At 42.9% G+C, this 26,646-nt stretch overlaps 1 protein-coding gene across 3 annotated transcripts; it reads right to left on the bottom strand.

Annotated features, from left to right (window-relative positions):
- Positions 1–953: 953 nt before the first annotated feature.
- LOC136444596 (chitin synthase chs-2-like) lies at positions 954–26,026 on the bottom strand. Of its 3 annotated transcripts, XM_066442220.1 has the most exons (18): positions 25,283–26,021; positions 14,887–15,565; positions 14,242–14,429; positions 13,336–13,488; positions 12,666–12,843; positions 11,616–11,752; positions 11,360–11,420; positions 10,506–10,678; positions 9,944–10,099; positions 9,074–9,218; positions 8,308–8,504; positions 5,912–6,079; positions 5,307–5,562; positions 4,609–4,733; positions 3,915–4,059; positions 3,236–3,395; positions 1,781–1,911; positions 954–1,175 (listed from the first exon to the last, which is right to left on the bottom strand). In XM_066442220.1, the coding sequence occupies exons 1-15, from the start codon at positions 25,703–25,705 to the stop codon at positions 3,994–3,996; spliced, it is 3,105 nt and encodes a 1,034-aa protein (XP_066298317.1). In that variant the 5' UTR covers positions 25,706–26,021; the 3' UTR covers positions 954–1,175; positions 1,781–1,911; positions 3,236–3,395; positions 3,915–3,993. The 3 variants fall into 3 exon arrangements, with proteins under 3 accessions (XP_066298317.1, XP_066298318.1, XP_066298316.1); XM_066442221.1 differs by lacking the exon at positions 1,781–1,911; XM_066442219.1 differs by lacking the exons at positions 954–1,175; positions 1,781–1,911; positions 3,236–3,395; positions 3,915–4,059 and adding an exon at positions 4,066–4,303 and having other exon boundaries at positions 25,283–26,026.
- Positions 26,027–26,646: the final 620 nt, after the last annotated feature.

Genomic DNA, 26,646 nt, shown 5'->3' with positions numbered 1-26,646 from the left:
CCGAGAAAACACACATTTCAATGCGCAATGCGCCAAAAGTTGAGGGATTTTGGTGTCCTCGAACACAAAACTGTAACAACATTGATTCCAACCACCGAACCCAGTATTCGAATCTTCGACGGCGGCGCAACCGGCGCACTCGAAATGCATTTGAAATATTCTATGGAAGCCCGTATGATACAACTCTAGAACCTTATGTGATACGGATACTTATTACACGGTCCGGAACACCCGTATCAGGTCCAGGCATGACATAATAATCAATATTGATGCGTACAACAATATTACATGAAAGGTTAGAAATTCAGGTATTGAGATAAACAAGATAGCAGTTACAAACAGCTTGAAATATTTGGTAAACACTTTATCAAGATCAAAGGAAGTGGATGCTAGCTGAAACGTCTGACATATTACACAATCTATCCAGTTGCATTTCGATGAGTAATTGTTACATCAAATGTTTCACTCATGATATGTCCTTACCCCAGGACCTGTCCGGCACGTTGGAGACGCTGTAGATGGTCATCCAGGCGGCAGACTCAGTAGGTACATGAAACCATACACCAGGGTCATGAACTAACAACAAAAGGGAAACTTACACCAGGAACTAACAACAACAGGAAAACTTACCCCATGATCTATCCGTCATGTTGCAGACGCTGTAGATGGTCATCAGGATGTACCCAGACGGTAAACTCAGCAGGTACACGAACCCGTACAGCAGGGTCATGAACTAACAACAAAAGGGAAACTTACCACATGAACTAACAACAACGTTAACAGGAAAACTTACCCCATGATCTATCCGTCATGTTGCAGACGCTGTAGATGGTCATCAGGATGTACCCAGACGGTAAACTCAGCAGGTACACGAACCCGTACAGCAGGGTCATGAACTAACAACAAAAGGGAAACTTACCACATGAACTAACAACAACAGGAAAACTTACCCCATGATCGATCCGTCATGTTGCAGACGCTGTAGATAGTCATCAGGATGTACCCAGACGGCAAACTCAGCAGGTACACGAACCCGTACAGAAGTTTGTGGAACTCTGACGGATGCAGCAGGGCCGTGAGGAGGTACAGAGCCGCCAGGCTGAGAAAGTAGATGACGCTCATCGGCAGGGGCAGCTGGTCCAGAATCGTCGGCGGCGGTGTGCTTGTTACCGCAGCTGGAGAGGCAACAAACAATACAACATCTGATGCAATCTCTACATACATTTGTCAAACAAGCACTCTGATCACGTTGATAAAGGTTAGACATCCAGGGAATAAGATGCGCCACAAATAGTTACTCAAGCAACTGGATAAACTTTTGAAAGTCAGACGTTTCAGACAGCATCCGCTATCTTTCGTCAGTGACTGAATCCGCTATCTTTCGTCAGTCACTGACGAACGATAGAGGGTGCTGTCTAAACCGTCTGACTGTTTCAAAAACATTTATCCAGTTGCTTGAGTAACTATTTTTGGCGTAACCTCTCTTATCCTTTGCCTTAATTGAATGATGTGGCAATCAACAGTTCCAGCTTTTGACGATGAATAAAAGCCAATTTCTTCAACATCTTGTGTGGGGGCCATTCAGCTGCGTCTAGAGTCATTGAGAGAACTTTGCCATGTATGCTGTTGAAGCACTGCAGTTTTACATGTCGTTGGGTTACTAAAAATAGTGAGTGTCTTTATAAATAATAGTATTTCATGACCATAGTGACATACTATACATGCATTCTGAGTTCCTCATATCTGACGAATGAGAAAAATATTGTTGAAAACAGTTCACCGTTTTCATCTCTGAGCTTGGCGAACTCTCTGAAGATGAGTTTACAGTCCCTCTCCTTGGAAGGGTCTCCGTTTTGCATCGCGAACACGTCACAGAGCGTTTGTTCGTCAAACAGAGACAGCTGGAAACCACTATTAAAGGCGCGACAAGATTGAAAACAGTGTTTAACACAGATTCACGCGATTTGAGATCGATTGAATGTTCATAATCATGATTCATGTTAAAAATAAAGGAATAAATTGAGCATGAGAGGACTGACTTCCCCCAAAACAGCGTTGTTTCCGCCAACCAAACATGTAATGGCCACCTTTGAGTTCTAAAAATTAGTTCGCCCAGAGACAATGGTTTTAAGGTCAACTTGAGTATTTGTTTATTGTTTATTCGAATATATAGAAATATCTAAAATCAAAGATAAACAGGGCAAAAGACATGCAGAGGGGCCAAAAGCCTAAGTGGATTTTAATGGGCATTCCCTCGAAACTAGTCAATATGAATTTTTTAAATTGTACATAATCGACACTAAGCAAAATCAACAATAAAAAAACGGAAATAATACCATAAATCCTAATGAAACAAATGAAGGAGAAATGAATTTTGAGTTGTTAACATAATAAGTGTGATTATGCTATACATGATCAATGTTAAACATAGTTTACAATTTATCAAGAAATAGATCAAAATTATACAAAAATAATAATCATATGAATTATTATCAAATATCAAAGGAAAACAAGGAAAACAAACAAATCGGGAGAAAGTAATGCTTGGATGTTCTATGACATCCATCTTAAGAAGTTTTTTGAAACTGGGTAATGACGAACAAGGCTGTTGAATTTGGCTTAGATTGTTCCATATGGTGGGGCCTCTAAACATTATTGTATGTTGTTTTTGACTAGATTTTGTCATAATTGGTCTTACAATATTATGTTGTCTTGTATAGTCGTGCCGAAAATCTGAGTTAAAGTTGAAAATACTTTTGTATTGTTGAGGTAGGCAAGAGCTATTATAGACAACTTTATGGACAAATAAGGCAATTTGAAATTTACTGATGTCAAAAACAGTCATTACATTTAAATCTTGAAACAGAGCTGCTGTGTGTGCTGTGAATGAGGTATTGGCTGCAATTCGTACGAAGCGCTTTTGACGGAGGTAAAGAGGTTTGATGGATGTGGTGTACGTGCTAGCCCATATGATATTGCAATAAGTTAGATCAGGGTAAATCAAACTTATTGTGCTGTATAAATCATCTCTTAATTGTTTAATTTTTGTGTGCGGATTTTAACACAGCAAGACCGAAAATTCATGGTGAGTTCCTTCTTTGTGTTGGATCAAAGCTCAAAACTTTAACAATTCAGCCTGTTGGCTGCCACTTTTGTGCATTTTTTGTAATTTTGAAATAAACCATTTACACATATGTCTTGATTAAGATTAATGTATTTAGAATTTTGTGCTCACCTGTATTGCGTAAAGTGGCCGGATATGTTACAAAACTGGTCATCTGGGCCAAAACAGTCCATCAACCATGTCGAGACGTTATCCTTTGACCAGTTGAGAGGCCCGTCGCATGTTAACGTTTTGCAGTCACCACAGCCAGTAGATAGACAGTCAAGGCAACCTATAGGAAATAAATAGACATATGAAACAACATCGTCTACATATTACAATTCTGTTGAGATAATTTGTGATGATTTTTTCCCAATTTATTAGAATAATTTTGTCTATATGTCCATACACTAAAAGGGTTACAGTCATTCGCGACAACACATACAGACTGAGTATAGAACCATTATTGGAATCATGCAACAAAAGCATGTCAGATAATCTTGGATTGAATTAATGAAAGGCATTGCAATCTCTAAACCTCACATCTGATCTAGTCGTGACAGTCTCGTGGATGCTCATGACCATTCTCCTCCATCCATCCCTATCCTCCATTGCTCTGGGCAGCTCTGACAAAGTACAGTTCACATCTAGACACAGTTGATGAATGTAGTGCATGGTCTACGTACACATGCATGTCCACGTGCGTGTGCATCTCTAAAACTCTACTAATCAGTAAATGCTGCATCTAGTGCTGTCAATTAACTGCAATCTTAAATCGCAGTGACCACATCTGCATTATTGCAGAACGTACTTTTCTGAGCGTCCGTGATGTGGTTGGCGTTCTGCTGGGTCAACCGGGCGTTCAGCCTTTGGAAGGCCATCACCATCTCTCACGCCTGCCCGATCAGTACCATCACCATGACAACCATAAACACCATCGTCAGCACCTTCGCCCACTGCAACAGGATGGTGTAGATCATATGTCAATAAAGATTATACGGCAATGTATATACTACTAGTACATTCTATTTATGAGTATCCCCATCATTGCCATAACCACCATCGCCAGCATCTTCGCCCACTGTAACACAATTGTGAAGACCATACGTCGATGAACATTAGATATCCATGTACATAATTCATTATACCAATTGGTATCACCATCATAACCATAAACACCATCGTCAGCACCTTCGCCCACTGCAACTGGATGGTAAAGACTTGACGAAGACTAGACACCTATGTACATTATACATCATGGATGTCTAGTATACCTACATTGATGTCATATATACCTATATCACACTATCATAGATACCACGGTAAGTACATTCGCCCACTGCAAGAGGATTTACAATGTGTTACAAAACCTTACTGTAAATTTACAAACTAATATAAGAGTACGAGGCGTAACTAAGGTCATGGCGATGATGAGTTATGATCATTATGATGATAACAGTTTAATCTTACATGAAAATGTAAGAAGATGTTGTAATTGAAAATACCTTGAGCTGTGTGTCTTGCTTGGCGTAAAGGCACAGCACTCCGTACCCGAGGAAGATCAGAGAGAACACAACAACTGTCGGCACGATTCCTCCTCCTACACTGCCCACCACCAACTCCAGGCCGGCTGAAATCAACATGAGCCATTTCCATTCAGTCATTCTATACTTCGTAACAGTTTTTCCACCAGATCTGCAATTCTATGTTAGCCGGCGTGCCATCTTCCGTAGTAATCACTGGCTCAATATTTCGGTGATCAGCAAGCAAAAAGATTGAGTCAGCTGTTTGATTTTTACGGAGGATGACGCCCAAGCTAATTCAACGTTTCATCGTTTCTGAAAAAGGTACAAAATGTAGAGTATTTGGAGGAGAGACAAAGGCACCAGCTAAGTTAAAGTCTGAAAGTCCATTTAGAATCTTGAAGACCCTTTAAATCAATCTATCAAAGTATTTCTGAGACAAATGTGAGATTTTCCGGCACATTGTGCTCGTATTACCTTCTAATAATTACATTTAGGGCTTAATCGTACAATAGCAGAAAGATGACCAGTCCAGTTATCTACCAATGTACAATCATCGTTGTTTATCACCGATCTTGTCATAACAGATTTTTGAATAAACGTTTCATATTCAATATGACAACCAGCAGGGCATCGTAGCACGTTGCACTTCGCCACTTACAATATGGAATCTTCCTTACCAGCCATGATCAGGATAACAGTCGACGGGCCAATCATGGATGAAAACAGCAGGAAGCCCTGGTACATGATGAAGAACTTGGAGACGTAGTCGCTTTTGACTTGCCCCCCTCCCCACTTCCTGATGAGTTCCAGCTGATTAGCGATAGTTGAAGGGATCCACCGCCGCCTCTGGTTGAAGAACTCGTCAAACTCCTCCGGGCAGTAGGTGCTGTCCTCTGACACAGCCGTGTACTCCAACCGCCAGCCCTTCTCTACCTGGAGAATCAAATGGCATTCGTATGTAATTTCGTGTCCCTTGGTTTTACCTAATGTCGACATGTTAAAGCCCTCAAGCGGTGTTGAGAGCTTGGAACGAGATATGGAAGGTATTATAGCCATGAGTAGAACAAAGAAATCCCGGTGCCGAATATAATGTGGAAATTGTAAAACATATCACCACCTTCGAGTTGTGTCTCAGATACGTTTCCTATTTACACAATCACGTAAAACTATACAATAACCCTTTGTCCATATAGACTTGATCTTATCAGTCCCCTTAGTGGTCTTCTTCGGCAGGTTTGACTGTATAAAGTAGAGAAAAAAAAACAGTAAAAAAATGTCTTACCATGAGCGTACACAGCCAGCGGTCCTCTCCCATATCTTTAGTGAGGAACTCCTCCCCTTTACTGACTGTAGAGGCGTATGTGGCCAGAGTGTCCCTGACAGCCTTACACCTGTACACACTAAAGCAGCCGGGACAGCACAGCACCGTACCCAGAACACTGTTAGCGACCTGGGGAGCCAAAAACAAAAGATGTTATACACGAAAAACAGAATAACTGATTTTCGCCGTTTGCTGTATCAACAGCATATGTTTGGTGTTATTTTAAGTTGGTGCTGACAAATATTTAGTGTCTACCAGCTAACTACGCCGGCTATAGGGAGAATATTTGCCAGGGTTTCATTTAAGCCCAGGTTACACATAGCCGAACATGGCTCCCGAACACCAGCCGACTCAGGTCGGCTGAAGTTCGGGAGCAGTCTGACCAGCTTTTGGGCCACGCCTATCTTTGGCCCCGAACATGCGCCGATCATCTCCTAACCAGTACACGAATTACTCCCGAATGAGCCCCGAATGCTTTCTAGCCTACTCCCAACCATCCCGACCTCTAGCCGCAGACTGCCGAATCTCTCCTGACTAATCCCCGACCGAATGCAGACCCTCTCACGAATTGAAATGGACATATTCAGCGACTTTTAAAAGAGGGGTCATTTTCGTTTTTAATTGAAATAATCCATTCTATTATGTTGTTAACATTATCGAGAGATCGAATTCGGATCATGGCTAGCTTTAATACTGCTTTCAGTGTTCTTCTTTGTTTTTAGTCGTGTGAAGGTCGGGGGTGATTCGCCCACGTTCCGATATATATATAGTAGTCACTTGGTTGAGAATTAGTTATCAGAGATTTGTTTACGGCATTGGGGTGAGTTATGGGTAGGTTGGAAACTAGTCGGGAGTACGTCAGTAGTGTTTCTGGCGTGAATAAGGTTCCAATTTTACTTCTGACTCACTCCCGAATACCAGCCAAACACTAGCCGACCGCGCCGAACACTAGCCGAACACCAGCCGTCCTATTTCAGACCCTCCGTCCAGAGCCGAATATTTTCAAATTTTCAAAACATTCGGCTGGCGCAGCCGAACACCCGCCGACTCAGCCAAACACCACCCGACTCAGCCGAACGCCAGCCGACCTAGCTCCCGCATCACTCCCGAATCACTCTGACCATGGCAGGGGGAGAGTCGGGAGGCCATGTTCGGCTATGTGTAAAGCCTAGGTTACACACAGCCGAACATGGCCTCCCGACTCTCCCCCGACCATGGTTAGAGTGATTCGGGAGTGATTCGGGAGCTAGCTTGGTTGGCGTTCGGTCGAGTCGGCTGGCGTTCGGCTGAATCGGCTGGTGTTCGGCTGGTGAAATTTTCAAAACATTCGGCTCTGGACGGAGGGTCTGAAATGGGTCGGCTGGTGTTCGGCTGGTGTTCGGCGCGGTCGGCTAGTGCTCGGCTGGTATTCGGGATTGAGTCAGTAGTAAAATTAGAACCTTAACCACGCCAAAAACACTACTGACTTACTCCCAACTAGTTTCCAACCTACCCATAACTCACCCCAAGGCCGTAGACAAAACTCTGCTAACTCATTCTCAACCAAGTGACTACTATCGGAACGTGGGCGAATCACCCCCGACCTTCACACGACCAAAAACAAAGAAGAACACTGAAAGCAGTATTAAAGCTAGCCATGATCCGAATTCGATCTCTCGATAATGTTAACAACATAATAGAATGGATTATTTCAATTAAAAACGAAAATGACCCCTCTTTGAAAGTCGCTGAATATGTCCATTTAAATTCGTGAGAGGGTCTGCATTCGGTCGGGGTTTAGTCAGGAGAGATTCGGCAGTCTGCGGTTAGAGGTCAGCATAGGTTGGGAGTAAGCTAGAAAGCATTCGGGGCCCATTCGGGAGTAATTCGTGTACTGGTTAGGAGATGATCGGCGCATCTTCGGCGCATGTTCGGCACCAAAGATAGGCGTGGCCCAAAAACTGGTCAGAATGCTCCCGAACTACCGCCGACCTGAGTCGGCTAGCGTTCGGGAGCTATGTTCGGCTATGTGTAACCTAGGCTTAACCTGGGCTTTACAGGATCAATGTGATCTTCACCGTGGACTGACTCTACTGGCTAATTATTCCTTTTTCTGATCAATTAATACGCCCGTAGGAGGGCCTGGTGGAGGCTAACAAATAATGGCGTTACATATGAATAAAGTAATATATAAAATACGTGGAGCTTCATGAAGTGGGCTTCCACAGTATACAACTTAGGGTCACGGTCAGCGTAAACGCCAGCACATGTCTACTTATCAAACAGCACGTGCATCGGCAAGTTGGACAACGTTTAATTTCAGCGAACTTAAAAGATATACCCTCTGTAGGCTTGAGTACAGGTTCTTCTTTCCTCACCTTTTGGAACCAGTGCCCAATCGCGTAGTCAAACATCTGGTACCAGACCAAGGGCCCCGACCCCAGGGGGTGAGTCCGGGCGCACACGGCACCGACGCTAGGGTCCGTACTCATTATCTCCATCAGGGCCTTAGCAGACTGTGGGGAGAACTTGACGTCGGCGTCTGTGGCCAGGATGTAGCTGTCTCGGTCCAGGTCTAAAATGGAAGAGAAAATGTACTTTACTTAACGTCAGCTGCAGATGTACAGCTACAGACTTTCACCTACCTGCACAGACACTGACCTTCGAGAAGCCAACGAACATGCACTGGACTGGGTGGAGAGAAAAAGCGACAAGCTATGTTGATGAAGACTTAACGTCTGAATCGAAGAGGAAGCTTGTACAGTAAGATATTCTTGTTTGTTTGTTCGTTTGCATGTTTGAATGTTTGGGACATTATAAATGAAAAACCGTGCATGCGGGCTGTTCAGTACCATGTTAAAAGTTTGACTATTGGTCCCACTCAAATACAGCTTGTTTAATCCTAGTTTGATGACTGGCCAATCTCTTTTGTCGTTGGTCAAATGTGACTTTGAGGCTTTTTTTTCAATTATCAACACTATCGCTTGGATTGATTTTGTCTCTGTTTCTCTCTCCGGTTAAGAAAATCAGTCAAAGCACACAAAAAGTTTCCTTTAATATTGACGTACATTCACATGCATTACTGATGAAGTCTTATTATGATGAGCAAGACTGTCGTGCATGGTAATAGCTTCCAGTACGTACCCGTTTTACAATACCCCAGCAGTTCCACTCTCATGCTGATCCTGTCTTTCCAGCTGACAGGGTTGAATCTGATGTACCGTGCTCTGATTGGCGTGTCCAGAATGTGCTGGACGGGGGTGTCGCTGTCGACGTTACCGTCTAATGCCTGGAACGGTTATTCAAAAGAGTTGAGATCCCTGATGTTTGCAATAATTTAACGCCGTTTATAAGAAGTACTCAGTGGTGCACCGGTGAGCAGTACCTGATTGTCGCAATGACAACACTGTATATGGGACACGTTCAAATTGAATGTACATAAGGACATAAGCAATGATAGAGCGGTGGTAATTTGCTGGTGATTTATTTCTGTGTACTCTTTCTGTGTATGTAAGTGAAGTTAAATCCATTTCAAAAACTTTTTCTATATAAAGTGACGTTATTTGGAGCATCAGGAACATCCTCTCATTGACCTTCCTACTAGTAGGTATACTGGTAGTTACTATAACATCTTTTAGAGATTTTAATATATATCAAAAAGCAGCCGTGTCATTCAAAAGGTAATTCTTGATCGCAAATGTCAATCTTTAAAGGTCATGTGCTAAATCCCTGATTACCCAAATAAAGACGTTGTGGGGATTTGCAGGTCAAACTGCAAGCCCTGATACTCGCAAAGATAGCGCTATACGTATGACGGTCTCACTGTGAGAGCCTTGATTCTTGGAATGGTATCGCTGCGTGTGAAACTGTGTTCCCCATGACGTATTCGAAACCAATATTTTTTTTTGTATTTGGATTTCACTCCAAAATCCATTCTATAAATTTCCTTTTGTTATCAAACACTTTGTTGGAATACATGATAAAGGGAAACCATCATATTTATGATAAACCTACCACCGGTTTGTTGTGTTTGTCCCTGTAGCTCTCCCAAGACTCGCTGTCCCGACTGTAGGACAGGCGGTACATAGTCACCCACTCCTCACACCCGTGCTTCCCTTGAGTCACTACTCCCGTCACAACCATGTCTTCTCCCAGGTCGATCTGCAACGACTGGACAAAGGCAAAAAATCGTTTATCAATAAGTGAGATTTCTACCATAAGAACGCTTTTAGAAATGTATTTCAAACAGTCCACATTTTAGTCACAACTCCAGTCACAACCATGTCTGCAACGACTGGACAAAGGCAATCATTACCTCCATGTATCTGCTTGTGTTTCCAGATATCCGTAGTCAGCATAATGTAAGAACCTCTAGATAGATAGTAATGATTTTTATATGGGGGTAGATCTTGGGAAGACGAAGGTCAACGATGATTTTGGTCCCCCTGGTGTGTTACCTTGGTACTGCAGCTTTTGTATATTTTGTTCCGGACGTTCTATGAGCTCGATCTGTCGGTGGCAGATAGCTTTGGATGTAGGGAAATACAGGTGTTGAGACATTAACAATCTAGTTCACCTGGTGTATGTCGGAATCCCCCGCCGTCCAGCCGGCCGTGCTGCCCCCGTTCCCCACGGCGTTGAGCCTCGCCTGGTGCGGCCCGTGCGACGCGTCGGTACCGTACGTAGACGTGGCACGGACGTCCGTGTCTGCGATCACTCCGGACGCCATTCCCAGGGGATGGAAATATGCTGAAAATTAGTGAATGACATAAGACGACTTAGCTGGAAAGATCATCCGTGTTAGTGAAAATCATTCGAAAGCAAAGTTGACACGGTGAGCAGTTCATCATAAGTTTCTGCTCATCACCGAGTCACATGTTCTATCTGCATGACGGTAACTGTTACAGAAGTGGCGGATTGCTCACTCAGTGACAAAGACTGGATATGGGGTAAGTCCAATCTTATTTTATTTTTTTCCTTTTTGTGCTGGAAATTTTAGTTCAACTTTTAATAACGCTAGCGCTGCTTAAGAAATAACAGTTTGATGTTCAAAGATGAGTTCCGCTTTCTGCTTGCACTGAGTCACATCGAATATAATTAACCCTTGTCCTGCTGGAGTTCCAGAGCAAAAATATACCCCCACTGCTGAAGTGTGCAGAAAAATTTGAAAGAAAGGGTACTCGTTTGATATTGCTCAATTTCAGTTACCACGCTGTACAACAACCGCGCGGGTGCAACTAGCGCATTGTAGAAATATTCCCAACCCTGCAATTGTCTGGGCTAGCATACAGAACAATAATGTACAACCCGGCAATTGCCGGGCGTAGCAGGACTAGGGTTTTAATTAAAGGACTCCCGACGAATTACGGATTTCGTCTGATAAATGAGAAACGAATATTGCAAATGAAATAAACAAGAGTTCCCCTTTACCTGCGTAATCCAGCGTATAAGACATGTACATCACTTGACTCCATCTTTTCTTGTTCTTCACCTATATGTGAATACGATATGTTGGGACGAAACATCAGAAAGTATGTAGAAAATATCAGAGAGGAAGACAGCCGAGGGCAAGCTGCTTCTTAATTTGAAAAGCGGAAAGTTACGTAGAAGAAATGGATGATACAGTTCCAAAGGCCAGTGAAGACGTTTTGAGTAAAAGACGTCTCGGCGACACCTGAAGACTCACCAGAACGTTGTCCTTCAGATGAACCGTGAAGTCCATCCCGCTGGTAGCGTCTCCGCTTCCGTAGTGCAGTTTCCACTGGAGCTGCAGCCCGTAAGGAGTCTTACACCGGCTGCACTGCTGTAAGATGTCTTCAGGGTCTAAGAACATAACGTAGGTACATTAGACTTATCGTAAGGCGTCTTAAAGCAGGTGCACTGCTGTAAGATGTCTTCAGGGTCTAAGAACATAACGTAGGTACATTAGACTTATCGTAAGGCGTCTTAAAGCAGGTGCACTGCTGTAAGATGTCTTCAGGGTCTAAGAACATAACGTTGGTACATTAGACTTATCGTAAGACGTCTTAAAGCAGGTGCACTGCTGTAAGATGTCTTCAGGGTCTAAGAACATAACGTAGGTACATTAGACTTATCGTAAGACGTCTTAAAGCAGGTGCACTGCTGTAAGATGTCTTCAGGGTCTAAGAACATAACGTAAATACATTAGACTTAACGTAAGGCGTTTTAAAGCGGGTGCACTGTTGTACGATTTCTTCCTCGTCCACTGCATAAGAACTCAACGAAGCGTATCGTTTCGTATACAACGTCCACAAAAAAGGGGTCAGTGAGGTGAAATGGTTTCGAGAACAGAACGTTTTATCATTTTTCATAGATCTTTTGATAGGTTTATTCTACATACAACGCAAGTACTTGTGAATGCTAAGGCTTGTGATTCTAACAATATGACACAGATCATGCATTTGTGGTATTGAGTATTAATTTCCTGGTTCTAGATGCTGCAAAGAGCCTAGTCCTGGAGACTGTAACTATACACTATTGGTACCGAGATTAGAAGTCAGTAAGACGTTTGTATCCCCTGTTAATCGGTCTCGGTTCCCACTTACTCAAAACACGAGATGACAAAGGATTGCACAGACACGCAGAGTACAATCAAACTTGTCTATTCAGGCATGGTCTCCTCACCAGATAAAGCAGGGCTAAGTACGCATGCGCGGAGTGTTACACTTGTGGAGAGGGGGTTAAGGGACTTAACTACAATATTTAACATCCCCACCGTTCTCATCCTGAAGCGTCCTCCCCATGACACTGAACAGCTGAAGCGCCCACTGAGACGGCTGCCCCTGTCGACACCCTCCGTCAAAGAAGATGTGGGACTCGAAGGTCCGCTCTCCGACTTGACTCTCCGCTAGCGCACGTAATGACGTCAGGAGCTGCTCCATCTCACGCTCGGACTTAACAGCATAAAATTCATGACTCGTTTGTAACGGTAACGTCAATTCTATTCTCTATATTTAAAAAAAATGATAGTTACTACTTTTATCCCGTTCTTTATCATTCAGTTTGCTCTTGTATAGTTCGATCTTCTGAAAGCTTCGAATGCATTTGGCAAAATCATACATATTTTTTGGTATGAGGACATCGCTCTAAGATTTTAGAGCCTTATACATTTCAAATTTCAAAGAAAAATATATATAGACATACAGTCATACACAATGTGCTTTTAGCAGTATCTCTGTCTGTCTGTCTAAAAGACTATGACCTAAACCTGACATAACGGCACGGTACAGTCCATTTACAATGATGATGATGTCCGTTTCTTTACTTTCGAAGACCAATGAGAATGCAGCCCTCCTCTGCAGCTCTCATGTGGATGTGCAGCCCAAATTTCGATAAGAGAAAAACATCCAAGAAAACAACAAACTTTTTAACATAATTGAACAAACCTCGTGGTACATAGTGGTGCAGATGTAGACGTGCGTGTTTTGTTTGGTCTTCCTCCTCGTGGTGAAGTCCCTGCCCTTCGTGTTCCTGTTCTTCCGGCTCAGCAGCAGCCACTGCGCCGGGAACACGCTGTTGTACCCCGGCAGCCAGAACAGCTGGGAAAGATTGGATAAGAAGAAGTCAAGACAAGGTTGTATGCAAATAGTTCAATTAGCTACTGTTGTTTTAGTACACTAACTAATGTTCTTCGTCCGGGACTGTATGTGAGGGGAGTGTACTATCCCAAGTGCCTGAAAGTTCAACACGTAGACCTCTTTTCCTGTTGAGGTTGGGATTGTACATTCTTTGCTTGACTAAGTCTTCTATTGAAAGCTATGCCAAGGCATCCTAAATTGTCATAACCTCAGTAACATATCTATTCAGAGTTTTTGGTTTAAACCTGGTTTCCCAGTCCTTTTATTAGTAACTGACGAAAGGCAGCAGATGCTGTCTGAAACGTCTGACTTTTTCAAACTTTTATCCAGTTGCTTGAGTAACTAATTATGGTGTAAAGACTAAAATAGACGATTTCACAATTCAGCGGGATGTAAATCAATTAAGCCAACATTCGATGTGTTATAAGAACGTATTTTGCGATTAAGCGGACACATTCGAGCGTATCAAATAGTTTAAAAGCATGCTTGATTCGAACGCGTTCGAATGTGGCCACGTAATCGCAAAATACGTTCTTAGAATAAGTTCGAATGTTAGCTGAAATAAAGCACGTCCCGCTGTTATATGATGCAAGCAGTTTCTGTGCTCCTCATTATAATGCAAGCCGTTTCTGTGCTCCTCATTATGATGCAAGCAGTTTCTTTGCTCCTCATAAGTGTGAGCTCGTCTACTGATGACGTGTTTTCGTACTCTACCTGGGCTTCATGTTCCATGACGATGGTTGGACTCCTCATGACGAACCACGTGGTCGTGAAGAACTGGATCAGCAGCAGCCCCAGACCGATCCCGACATCCCACACGAAGTCTTCTTTCAAAAACATCAAACACGTGTCCTCGTGGATGAAGCGCGTTGTGGTGCAGATTTGGTTGGTGAATATTGCACCTGAAAATACATGTTGATATGTGGCATATTCAAAAAATGCGCAAAACCAACAAAAGGATCTCACGCGATATGCCAGGGTCATATTTCCAAAGCGAGACCCGGCCGGGTAGCTTGCGGTAACGGAAAATACGATATAATCAAAGACAGCAAAATAAACAAACTTTTAAAGAATCGCTCCTCACCGTAAATTATGTATGTTCTTGATATGCATTTTTATTCTCTGTTTTCTCAAACAGTCCGGTCGGACCCTAGCATTACTATTTTAGCGTATGTATATATAATGAGCGGTTTACATTATTAAACAAAATCAAAACTAACTTGTGAGCTTAGAACTAATGGACTTGGGACTTTCCATTGTGGCTCCTCTGTTGATTTTTTTGTTTGTTTGTCAAAGAGTAAAGTGCTAACTTAAAGGTAAAGAAACACCAGACAGTATTTATACACCAAGATAACGTACCTGTAACAACGGTGCTTAAAAAGGCCGGCAACGCGAATCCGAAGAAACCCATCCGGACAGAACAGGCCGTCCACGCTAAGATGTAACCCACGAAACTGGCGGTAACATTCACGACAAAGCTAACCGTAGCCGGGTGCTGAATCGTGAAGCGCGCATACAGTTCTGCTCGGATCCACACCCAGCTCGAACACACATCCGTGAGTCCAGCAAGCTTCATTGCTTCTGGAATTAGTAGGACTGATACTAGTTTCAAGAAATTGTTTAATATTCCCGCTTTCCATCTCGAGTTGGCCGCGTGGTCGGGTTTCGACGATTCGGTTAACTGAACGCCTTGAGCCTGAAACTCCTGTAGCTTCGGAGCCCAGGCCAAGGAAAGAAGAAACAAAGAGACAACCGTTTCTATCACATATCTCTGTGTTCTAAAACGACACCAAACGCCGACAAGCCCTCCACAACTTAAACCCCAGACCACACACGAAATAAGGCGAGAAACACGTCGGCAATTTCGTCTCTGTTCCTGCTTCCACAGTCTGATCGTCTGTTTGATGGTTTGACTGAGAATGGACACGAAGAGAATACCGTTGGAGAGGACCACGCTTAGGGCGGGGGTGACGGACGGCATCACCCGCAGAGTCAACACACACAGCCCGGTAACCTCACAGATGCTGAGAAAGGCGCCCTGGGGGGAAAGAAGTTGATATTTAGTTTGCCTAATGATATGATAAACAAGGTAGGAAGGGCGTTCCATCTGACCCTTACCTCTTCCCTCATGACCTCAATGAAAAGTGACCTGCGTGCCGATTTGAGCTTATCATGAATAAACAAAGGTTCAAACAAACAAACAAACAAACAAACAAACAAACTCAGGTGTTATACGTGGAAAGAATGAATATTTGTATCCGTCGGAACGGGCGTGGATATTTTGATTTCTTAGTTGGTGACCCCCCCGGGAACGCCCGTGGGCAGGTTTCAGAATGTTGTACTAATTGTCAGTCTGTATGTTAATATGTTTGTGAACTAGTTTGTAGAAAAAGGTGAGGTGGATGTTTCTCCTCCTTCCGGAGAGAAGGGGCCACTGCAGGTCGTTGAGCATTTGTGTCACGCTGCTAGTCCGCCGGTAGTCATTTTGATACAATTACCATTCCTTAGCCATGTTTACACACGTACACCTTAACCGCAGTTTCTACGGAGCATAATCATCTAAGCCCACATAACCCTCAGAATGTGCAAATATTTCACATAGCCCAGGCTTGGTGTTTATCAGCTAGCACTGTCAAAGCTAACCACCAAGGAAATACACAAGATCTCTTTTAAGCGCAACGTGACGGTGCATTAAGTTCAGTCTAAATTTAAAAAAAGGCCACCCTATGGCTACCGGGTTCATTTTGGGGCACGGCAGGGCCCCGAAGGGACTTTAACTCGTACTTAAAATCAACCCGGGACCCGTTAACAAATAGACTCCGTGTGCTAATCGTGCGAACACCGACATTGCCAAAAGTTGAAGACTAAACTTACAATATTCGACGAGGTCAAAAAAGCAAATTCCTATTTGAATGTCCCCGTGGTGCAAGTGGTAACGCAACCCTGCTGCTTGGCTATCTGGATCGAATTCCGTTGATCCGGGGTTCGATCCTAGGGTCGGACACCCAGCTCGGACATGTTGTTGCATTCACATGTTGTTGCATTCACCATTTGGGATGGTGACGTAAAGCCTGCGGCCCTGTGTATGAGAGAGCTTTAAGCATAAGCCTCAAGCGTCAAAGCTCTGCACGTAAAAGAACCCAACACACTTATCAAGAAGAGTGACCCAGTGTGCTTGGCTAGAAATACGCGACCCACAGCAAAGCCGTTTTGGACTACTTATTAACAAAAAAGCGTCATGCTTCGTCCTCAGTCTGAGGTTCAACCGCTTTTAAACGTTACCTTTTATTGGAATGTCACCGTTGAAAGAAATATGACCGACATTCTAAATATCCCACGAGACAAGGATCTATGCTACAGTACAGCCCTCGAGATATGCATCAAGTTCCGCAGGACGTCCCACGGGATAGTGCGAGACGTCCCACAGGATAGTATATGACATCCCGCGGAACCTTTCGAGATAATTCAAAATGTTCCGCGGAACCTTTCGGGATCCGCTCGCGTCTCGCATCTCGCAAGACAGAGAAAACCTAGTGCGAGACCTTCCTGTGTTGGTCTCGTTGAGGCCGCATTTTAAACAGAACTGCGTGATAGGTCGTTAATTTGAAACAATTGTGTTACAAATTGAAAGTGCAGCGTAATGGATTAATGCTAAAACTTGATATGCTATTTGCGGCGTTACCTCAAACGTTTATATACAACGTGGAACTCCCAAAAAGATTTCATCAAGACAAGACCCTCCTATCAAATACATTTTCAATGCTTGGGGGCAAGACCAATTCACGCTAAATTGTAATATGATTTTGGCCGATTTCTAGAACGTGAATGATTTCCATGAGGGCCCAGTATATTCAGGACAAGACATGTTACTTTCAGTCAGGTGGAGACAGAAGTGGACAACATTCAGTGGAGTTACTTCGGTATCTCAACGCGGCCCTGAAAAGCAAAATTACTTCTCTATTTTCGCGCTAACGAGTGCACGGTAACGTAACTAAAGCCGGTGACATTAATCATGCGCAATGCTCTTTCGTGTTGATAACTTATTTCAAAACTTTTATTTTTGTTTATATGTATTTTTCAATCTAGCAAAAAGACGTGTACTGTGTTACACGCTATCTGAAATGGACTATACCTGTTTCACCTTTGACCCATGGCGGCTTAACCCTATCTAGACCGGGGGGGGGGGGGCTAAAAGTGCCCGCGCCAACTTTGACATCGTATAACTGCCAAACGACGTATGGTAGGACAACCAAACTTGGTGACTTTTCCTAAAATTTAGTTGGCAACAATATTATGATAAAAGTTTAAGTTTATCATTTTCGTGTTGCCATGGCAACGGGTTTCTGAAGAGGCATTTTATGCAAATTTCGCTTATTTCGATTTAAACATACTTGTTTCCAATGTTTTCTTGCTCAACAACACTAGTTTCCTACATGTATAACATCACATGTGATTTAATGTAACTTTTATGATTAAATATTCATAAATCATGCTAATTTGATGACGTCATCGCTCAAAATCCAAGATGGCGGACAAAATCATTATTTTCGGTAGAAACAGGCTTTTTTGCCTTTAAATTCGTCACAACCTAGAATTTTCTTAACCAGAATCATTCAGATTAATGTTTTTAGTCTATTTTGATTGTTATTTGGGATCATACATGAAAAAAATGTATTTTCAAAAATAACAAAATGGCCGATCCAAGATGGCGGATCCCAGGGGGTCGCTAATAACACATGACGTCATTCTTCGACGTCATTTTGACGTCAAGTTAGTCACCACTGACGTGAAATGTCTTGGCATACCTTTTAATCAATTATACGCACTATTTTGTCTAATACTTTTAGATATTATGGGAATTCCCTATTTAGCCAATAAAATCACATCGATGAGGTCATAATTACGTCATATTACGTCATAACGTCAGCAAAATTACAGGAATTATAAAACTTTACGTGAACATCACTCCCTGCAAATTTGGTGATGATAGAGCATACCGGCCGGAAGTTATGACGGGGGGTCGAAAGAGCCCCCCCCCCCCCGGTCCAAGAAGTCTAAAAAAAGCCCGGTCTAGATAGGGTTAAGTCTCACACCTGTAGATTTGATCAAGGGCATTTAACACATGATCTCCTTGTATGCAGGCAAGACAAATTCCCGATAAATTATTTAACAATTGTTACATGTTTACCGTTAATAGTTTCATCAGGTTGGTAAGTCACTGAATAAAAAGACTCTTTTTTACACAACCAACAAGAGATTTATTCCGCCGACGTTTCGGTGACCATCTGTCACCTTCTTCAAGGCAAATCTGACTGGTTCTCATAGAAATGCAGCACAGGTGTTGCTGCTTAAACATAATTTGTACATATGTAAATATATTGCGTTTTGGAATGCATCTCATTATGTATAAGCAGCAACACCTGTGCTGCATTGCTATGTAAACCAGTCAGAATTGCCTGGAAGAAGGTGACAGATGGTCACCGAAACGTCGGTGGAATAAATCTCTTAGTTGTGTAAAAAAGAGTATTTTTATTCTGTTACATGTTTATTTTGCCCGATTTCTAGAACGTAATTCGACTCGATCGGGTCTAGAACAGAAAACACGGTCCGGTCGGCCGTGGGGAATATGAGAGGAATTTCTTTGTATTTTTACTCCATACTGTAGCAACAACACTCCCTTTTTAACCTCCTTTGTGTAACGTTAGTGTCTTAACGCGTTAATCCCTGAATGTAAACACACAAAGTCTCTGTTGTCGAGACTACCGTCACAACACCAATTTGATGACAATTTGTCACACTTTTGTCGAAATTATTTGAACCATATTGTTTGCAACGACATCTTTATTGTAAAATCCACAAGTATGATGGCGCTTAGATTGAGTAGTGAGTGCACATTGCCATTTTCCTATCCTTAGGGGAGGCCCCGGCCAGCCGAGGACTGACCACACGAACTGTACAAGAAATGCGTTTTGACGGTTGTTGTCCGGAATTTTGATTTATGGACAAATATTATGCACATAAAACACCCACAGAAAATCATGCTCTCTATTTTCATTGTAAAGCCTCTGTCACACTTGTGCGTATATTTAAGCCCACATGGGTTGCGTATTAACACGATTTTAGTTAAGGTTAACTTTGCAGCCGAAGAAGTAATTTCTTTGGTTTGATAACTAGACTGCTCAACGGTGGGTCAAAATAGAAAAAAAATTCTCCACGGAAAATTGACTTAAACCAAAAAAAAATGTTACTGCGCACTTGAATATATATATAGTATATACCTACAAGTGTGACAGGGGCCTAAAGCTTAATTTTGCGCGCTACGTCACCGGTTTACCAAAGTTGTAGCAAATTTAACGTTACATGACAATTAATTGCGGACTCGCCGGCGGAGTTGGGAAGGCACGATCAGATTCAAGGTCTCACGCCACAGTAAGGGATTCGGGATTTGCCTCGCCTACCGCGGCAGTCCCGCGAAATTTTTCGAGATATCCAGAAAACCCCGCGAAACACCCATAAAATCTCGCGGGACGTCCCGCACTATCCCGCAATACGTCCCGCAATATCTCGCGATACACCCCGCACTATCCTTCCGAACGTCCCGCGGAATCTCGCGGGACTGTGATGCATATCTCGAAGTCTGTACTGTAACAAGGCTCTTTGGTACCAGTATTCATATCAACATCAACAGTATAAAGTGACTACTACATATTTGTTACTGACATATAATCAGTTTCCCAGGGCGAGAGGCGTATTGTGTCTTCGTGTACAGAGTATTGGGTTACAAGGGACTGTGCCCGTGCATCGCACAGTATTGTGATATATTGTGTATGTTACGTTGTGTGGCGCTGCTCTTTCTTTGCAGCTAGTTAGATGTCTACATGTTGCAGTGCAATGCGGCTTCGCAACGGATCACTTTCAGCCAAGTATACCTACTATTTTCAATAAGTGTGTTGGGTTCTTTTACGAGCAGCGTCTTGACGTATGAGGCTTTCCCATATGGTAGGGGCACATTTTCCAACCGGGGCCCGGTCGGGTTGTTTGCGGGAACGAAAAATGAAATTATATAAATATTTATGTAAAGAAAATACATAAAAATCATGCTCAAAACAATTTTTAGTACATTTTGTCTGTTTTGTTGACTTTTTATTTTTGTATCATACTTCTCGTTCGTTTATTTATAGCATACTTCTCGTCTTCCTAGACGGGCGTCGCTTTGACAACATAACACACGGGACCGCCGGATTTCTTGACCCTGACACGCTGGCCGTAATAGTAACACGGTCAACAATGCTCACCCGGGTAACTTTCAGCTGTGACAAGGGTCATTGCAAAGGTCGACGGTGAAAACAATTAAGAATGAGCGCTCCTTTTCCGAGAAAGAAACAGAGCTCCTCTGAAACAATGAGTGTCTGACAGCTTGTCAATATTGTTCCAGCCAGGTTTAATTCAAGAATGTATCACGGCCTCCTTTTAGAAAAAAATGTGGGTTTGTGATATGTATATGTGTGTGTATGTGTATATGTATGTGTGTGTGTGTGTGTGTCTGTTTCTGTGCCAGTGTGTGTGTTTGTGTGTATGCGTGTGTGTGTATATATGTGTGTGTGTGTGCGCGCGCGTGCGTGTGTGTCCGTGTATGTGTGAACGTGTTTCCAGTTTTGATCCACTGTCGAAGAAAATATCTGAACGTCGTCCGATTTATTTTGCTGACGATACTTAGACTTCTTTATTGGCGTCTGGCGGTGTCATCCTGCGGCGATTAGTTACTGCAGAATACTATCTTATTTAAAGGTTCTGGTTCGAATCCCTTTTAGGCTGTATTGTTCCCTTGTGAAAGGTACTTTATACGAATTTCCTCACTCCGCTCAGGTTAACATGGGTACCTAGCGGTTAACCGCCATGCGATACAAACACACCAAGCCAGTTCACAGTCGAACATTTGGGAAGCCTCATGGGACACCATGCTGAAGTAGATGTCAATACCTTCACAGGCGTCACCGGTATTCAAACGCTTGACGTTTCATTTACTTGTTTTTCTCTCTCCATTTATGTATTCATGATTACTTGGCGCAAAAAATATGTCGCATACATTCTGACCATAATGATTGTGCGTCGTTTCTTTCCATATTTTGTCTCCGTTATGAATGTATTTACTTAAACGCAGATGCTCAAACTGGGAAACACATGGAAGCTGGTAAGTGCGAAAACAAGTCCTCAAGCACATTTAAATCCAATTTGTAGTTTCCTTTGTCCATAATCAATATGTTTACCTGGGCACAAATGCCCCACCTAAAGTAAAAATACCTCTTAGGTGAGAAGGTCAGGAATATCTTTGAGCTGAGCGATTGAAGAATGTAGAAGATGGGTCACCTTTTCTATTGGCACAGATTATCAAGCCCCTTTTACACTTGGGTGGAGTAAGAAAAGTCGTCTATACAGTTCTTTTACCTAGGGCACACCATCGGTGACATGCCAGTGGATTCGAACCCAGGACCTTTGGGTTCTAACCGTTACGCAAACACGACGTCACTATCCATGTCTGCCGTGGTGCAAAAACATGTAAAAATCTAATGTGTGTCGTTTACTGTTTTCTTTTCTCCATTATTAGTATGTTTACCTAAACAGAAATGCCCCACCTGAAAAAAACCTCAAAGGTGAGAAAATAACAAATACCTTTAAGCTGAGAGAGGGGAGAGAGTGAAAGAAGAGTCATCTCCAGAGGTACATATTTTGAGAGATAAAGGCTCATCTCCTGGCCTGCACGTAGGCTTCACGGTCCCTTAAACCCGAGGTATTTTCTTCCGTGAACTTTTCAGTTGAGTGTTTACAGTCAGTCTAGTCTCTGACAAGCAACAAGCAGTGGGTTGTTGTGTAAACAAATCATCTAATTTTTTTCGGGAATTTTTTCCATCCTTGAACTTTTCAGTTAAATGTTTGAATTTTAACTGCCAACGGCATTCGGGTGAGCTTGTTGATGGCCGAATTTTAAAGTCACCTGGGAGTCGAGGGTGTGTTTCGCCTGAAAAAATCTACCCCGTCACATTACCGGCTGGCCTGCGAACATAAACCTATCCCTGAAACATACAATGGATCCCAAAGTGATTGCGAGGACACCGGTCGTCATCATCATCATCGGTCGACGTGATTTCGCTACGTCGGGGTTATACCACCCTTTTTACGGGGTGACATACCCTTTCGTTGGCAGTCATACAAGACGAGGATGCGCCAGGTCTCCGGTCCGGGTGAATGGTGTAAATCACCGTATGGCTGATACGAGACGGAGGTTCGCCAGGCCTCCATCCGGGTGATTTGTAGTGAATCACCAACTCCAGACAGAATGATTTGGACCATCGCACACCGGGGCATGCCACTACTCTTTTTCGAAGGGTTCTTTCAAGGGCGCTACGTCGGGACGCATGTCCAAACATGTCTGGGGGCAGCCCGGGTTCGAACTTGGGTCCCCTTGTTTGACAGTCGGATGTTTTATCCATTACGCCACACGACACCGGTCGCATTACTGCTGAAAACCCTCTTTTATCCAACGAAATTACATCAGGCTGTTTAGTGTTTGTTTGCCTACTTTGAATCAACAACATGCGATTAAAATCGTGGAAAGGGGATCGAGAGTACAGAACCAGTACCTTGTACCAATTTACTGGACTCGACAAAAAAAAAACTTCTAAATCACAATTGCGTGTTGCAGAGATAAAAGTAATACAATCCAACTTGAATTGTCACAAATATTATCTAGTTCTCACGAGTTGGGTAGTAGGGAGTGGCGCACTCTAGCAATACTAATCTTTGTAAGTTTTTTTTTCTATTCTGGTAACGTTAGAGTACACACTAGGCTTATATCATCACCTATCATGCGTGGCGTTAGCTTGTGCAACCTGCTGTAGCCCAAAGGTCACGATTACAGTCATGCGCAAAAGGTCCATTTTAATTTCATAGAAATAGCCTTTTATATGCTTGTTAAAAGAAGCTATAGGACGCCTCTTTGTTGGAAAAGTTGGCGTTTTTGAGCTGGAATTGACAGGTAAGGGTTGTGGCTATTTTATTTAGTTAGAAAAATAGGGTTTTAGCCATATTTGGAGTGTCCGGTACACTTTGAAATAGGTGTAGTTTGGATATTTTCAGTTCCTGGGTAGGGAGGTCAAAGGTCATCTCACCATGTTTTGATAGAATTTAACCACTTTGCGCCGGTGAAAAATAGGCGAAACTCATTAGATCGACACTTGAGAGGTCAGACTACGCTGCCAATGTGAGTTTTCCATGATCTAAACTTCAGGTAGGTGACTTTTGACAGCCATTTTCGTATCTGTGTACAATAGGAAGTATCGGGGCCTGTGAATAGTAGACCTTAGCCTATATATCTATCACACTGTAAAACATGCTGCCAGCCTTTAGTTCTTAACAGTAGAATTTTTTTCTAATATCGTCGTCGTATAGACACGAACCTACTTTTTCTGCAATGTGTGGGTTTTGTGATGTTAACAGGGAAGTTTTTCTTTTTGTCGGTAAACGTGAAGAAATTAGGACCAATAGATACATGCGACTGTCCCTAAAAGTGTTGAAGATTATGCGAAGAATATTACAAGGCTTCTATTCAGAAAATATTCGAGTTAACAAGCTCTACTTAATTGTAATTAGTAGTAAACTGCAAAGTAGTCCATTATTTCATGCCTTGTACATATTGTAGATGGTATTGTGAAAACATTGTTTTAGTTGTAAGGCGATATGTTTCAAAATCGCACCTTAACGTATAGGGCGTCGCATAGACTTTGACAGAAAACTTAGATACAAACTCAAAGTCCAACCACAAAATTATTATGTTGTCTCTGCGAGGAACCTCGTCTAGATTATATTGTACACTTGTCACAATCTGTTTTACTTAGAAGTTCTATTCCTGAGTGAAATTTGTAAAAAAAAAATATATATCGTGGAAAAAGGTTGGCGGCTCAAACCACAAAATTATCTTACTGACACAGTCTTGTACAAACGGATAAAAAATATGCACACGTCTAGTTTTTGTTTTACATTTATCGTCTTAACATGTTTTTATTTCTAGTTTTTATTTCTGAGTAGACTAACGTTGGTAAAATAAAACTTACTACGACGAAAGTTGAGGGGCAAAACTACAAAATCATCTTATTATATAATCACTCTTTGGTACCAACAGGTAGGAAAAATATTCCCCCGTTTTGTTTTTAACTGTACATATATCGCTTCAAGCTGATTTTTACTTCCAAATCGTATTTCTTATCAAATTTCATCAATTCCCACCTATCAGTGCGGCAGTTAAAAGGGTCTAAAAAAGTTCGTTAATATTCACTGTCTAGTGCTGTAAATGCATTTAAGTTCGCGTGGTTTTATGTCACGATAAGGCAAAAATGGACTTTTTGCGGTGGTTTTAAGTTTGGCTGTTTGCGGCGCTATAGTCACATACTGCTACAGTATTGGACAAAAATGTTTTCGGTGAGTTTAAGTTCACGGCGAAACGGTCGTCGCGAAAACCGCGAACGTGAAACCAACGCGAACATTTCTGCATTTACAGTATCCCTGAAAGAACAATACTCCCCGTCTAGATTATGTTTAAGCCTATATTCATCGTCTCAACCTAATTCTTGTTTCTGAATAACCTTAAAGTTTGTCTTCAAAGTCTCAGCTATCCAAAGACCCCCGTCCAGACTATATCGTACATTTATCGCTTCAACTCAATTCTTAATTCTGGGCAAAAAAATGTAAAGGTTTGACTTACCACGAGAAAAGCTTTAGGGTGCGGCCACGGGACAGAGTCCTGGAAGGCGCCGTTCCACAGACTCCTCAACAATGACACTCCGTACGGTAGCATCAGCATGTACACCACCATCAGGGCGGCCACGTCACGGTCACGGTCAGGTTTGCCGTCCGAATAGGAAACTGGTTCGCATTTCTCGACATTGTCTTTAGGTGGACGCAGATCTCTCACCAGAGAGATCGCGGAGAGTTGGGACAGAGAGAGGCAGGCGAGCACGACTAACCCGAGAAGCATGGACAGAACCAGTTTGAGGAGCTTCAAGTGCATCCCGGTTTCACCTACCGCCTTCCCACGACCCGCCCTGGACTTGGACGTCGGTTTCACGTTCACGGTCAAAGCCGGTTCGTACGAACTTGAGGCCTCCTGCTGCTGCAACGACGCCATGTTCTTTCCAACTTCTATAACGTTCTACTGTCCCTTCAACTTCAGTGGGAATTTGAAACGCGTCTGACCGTTTCCAAATTCTATCCAGTTGCTTTAAGGCACTGACAGTCACCTTACGAGCTTTGATCAACTCGTCTGAATGGATGAGTGATCAGGTACAAAGGGAAACCCCTGACTCGCAAGTTTTACGCCCCCTGTGTAAGTTACACCTGTACAGGATTTTGGCCTCCAGCAGTGACACTGACACAAAAGACAAGGAAGTAAAATTCGACACCACAGTCGGGCTTTCAAACAAAGCCCGCGAAAGGAGCACAGTACTCACTGGCGCATTCGGGCGTTTCATGTATTTGCCAAGGGACACGTTGCTTTCAAATCATGCTTTATTGAGCTTTGTCCTGTTGGATTTCTAGAGCAAAAATATACCCCCACTGCTGAAGAGCCCAGACACCTTTGAAACAAAGGGTACTAGTTTGGTATTGCTCAATTTTAGTTACTTAGTTTTACAACAATCCGCGCAGTCTAGAAATACCCTCGACCCGACATTTTTTACCTCTAAGCAGCTGGGCTGTCAGTTATTATTTGACAGGACGCTGTCGTACAGCACTGACCGACTACTACCCAACGGGGCTGAATCGTAAGGGTCTGGAGGCTGCCATTTTGGCCCCAAGGTGACCTCAATACGACGATTGCCCCATTGAACTGTATGGTTATGAACCACTCACACCGGGAATGACCCCTTTGCTCTCCTCAAACACGGGACCTCCATTTAACGTCCTATCCGAGGGACGTCCCTAACCGAGGTTAGGTACTCATTTACACCTGAATGAAGTGAGGAAATTCGTATTAAGTGCCTTTCCCAAGGGCCTCAACATCGGGACATATCGGTGGTTTCGTACCCTCGACCTCTCAGTTGTGGGCAAAACACCCTACCGATTGCACCG

This window comes from Branchiostoma lanceolatum, chromosome 11, assembly GCF_035083965.1.
Source record: "Branchiostoma lanceolatum isolate klBraLanc5 chromosome 11, klBraLanc5.hap2, whole genome shotgun sequence".
Classification (NCBI taxonomy): Eukaryota; Metazoa; Chordata; class Leptocardii; order Amphioxiformes; family Branchiostomatidae; genus Branchiostoma; species Branchiostoma lanceolatum.
This window is presented reverse-complemented; position numbering and strand designations above follow the sequence as displayed.

Bases quoted from the DNA above. Each gene is read 5' to 3' on its own strand.
- LOC136444596 (XM_066442219.1), bottom strand. From the start codon at position 25,705: ATGGCGTCGTTGCAGCAGCAGGAGGCCTCAAGTTCGTACGAACCGGCT. The intron at 15,566-25,282 runs GTAAGTCAAACC...CTTTCCCCCCAG, and splicing joins ACCCTAAAGCTTTTCTCGTG to GGCGCCTTTCTCAGCATCTG. The intron at 8,505-9,073 runs GTACGTACTGGA...CTTCCATTTTAG, and splicing joins GCTGGGGTATTGTAAAACGG to ACCTGGACCGAGACAGCTAC.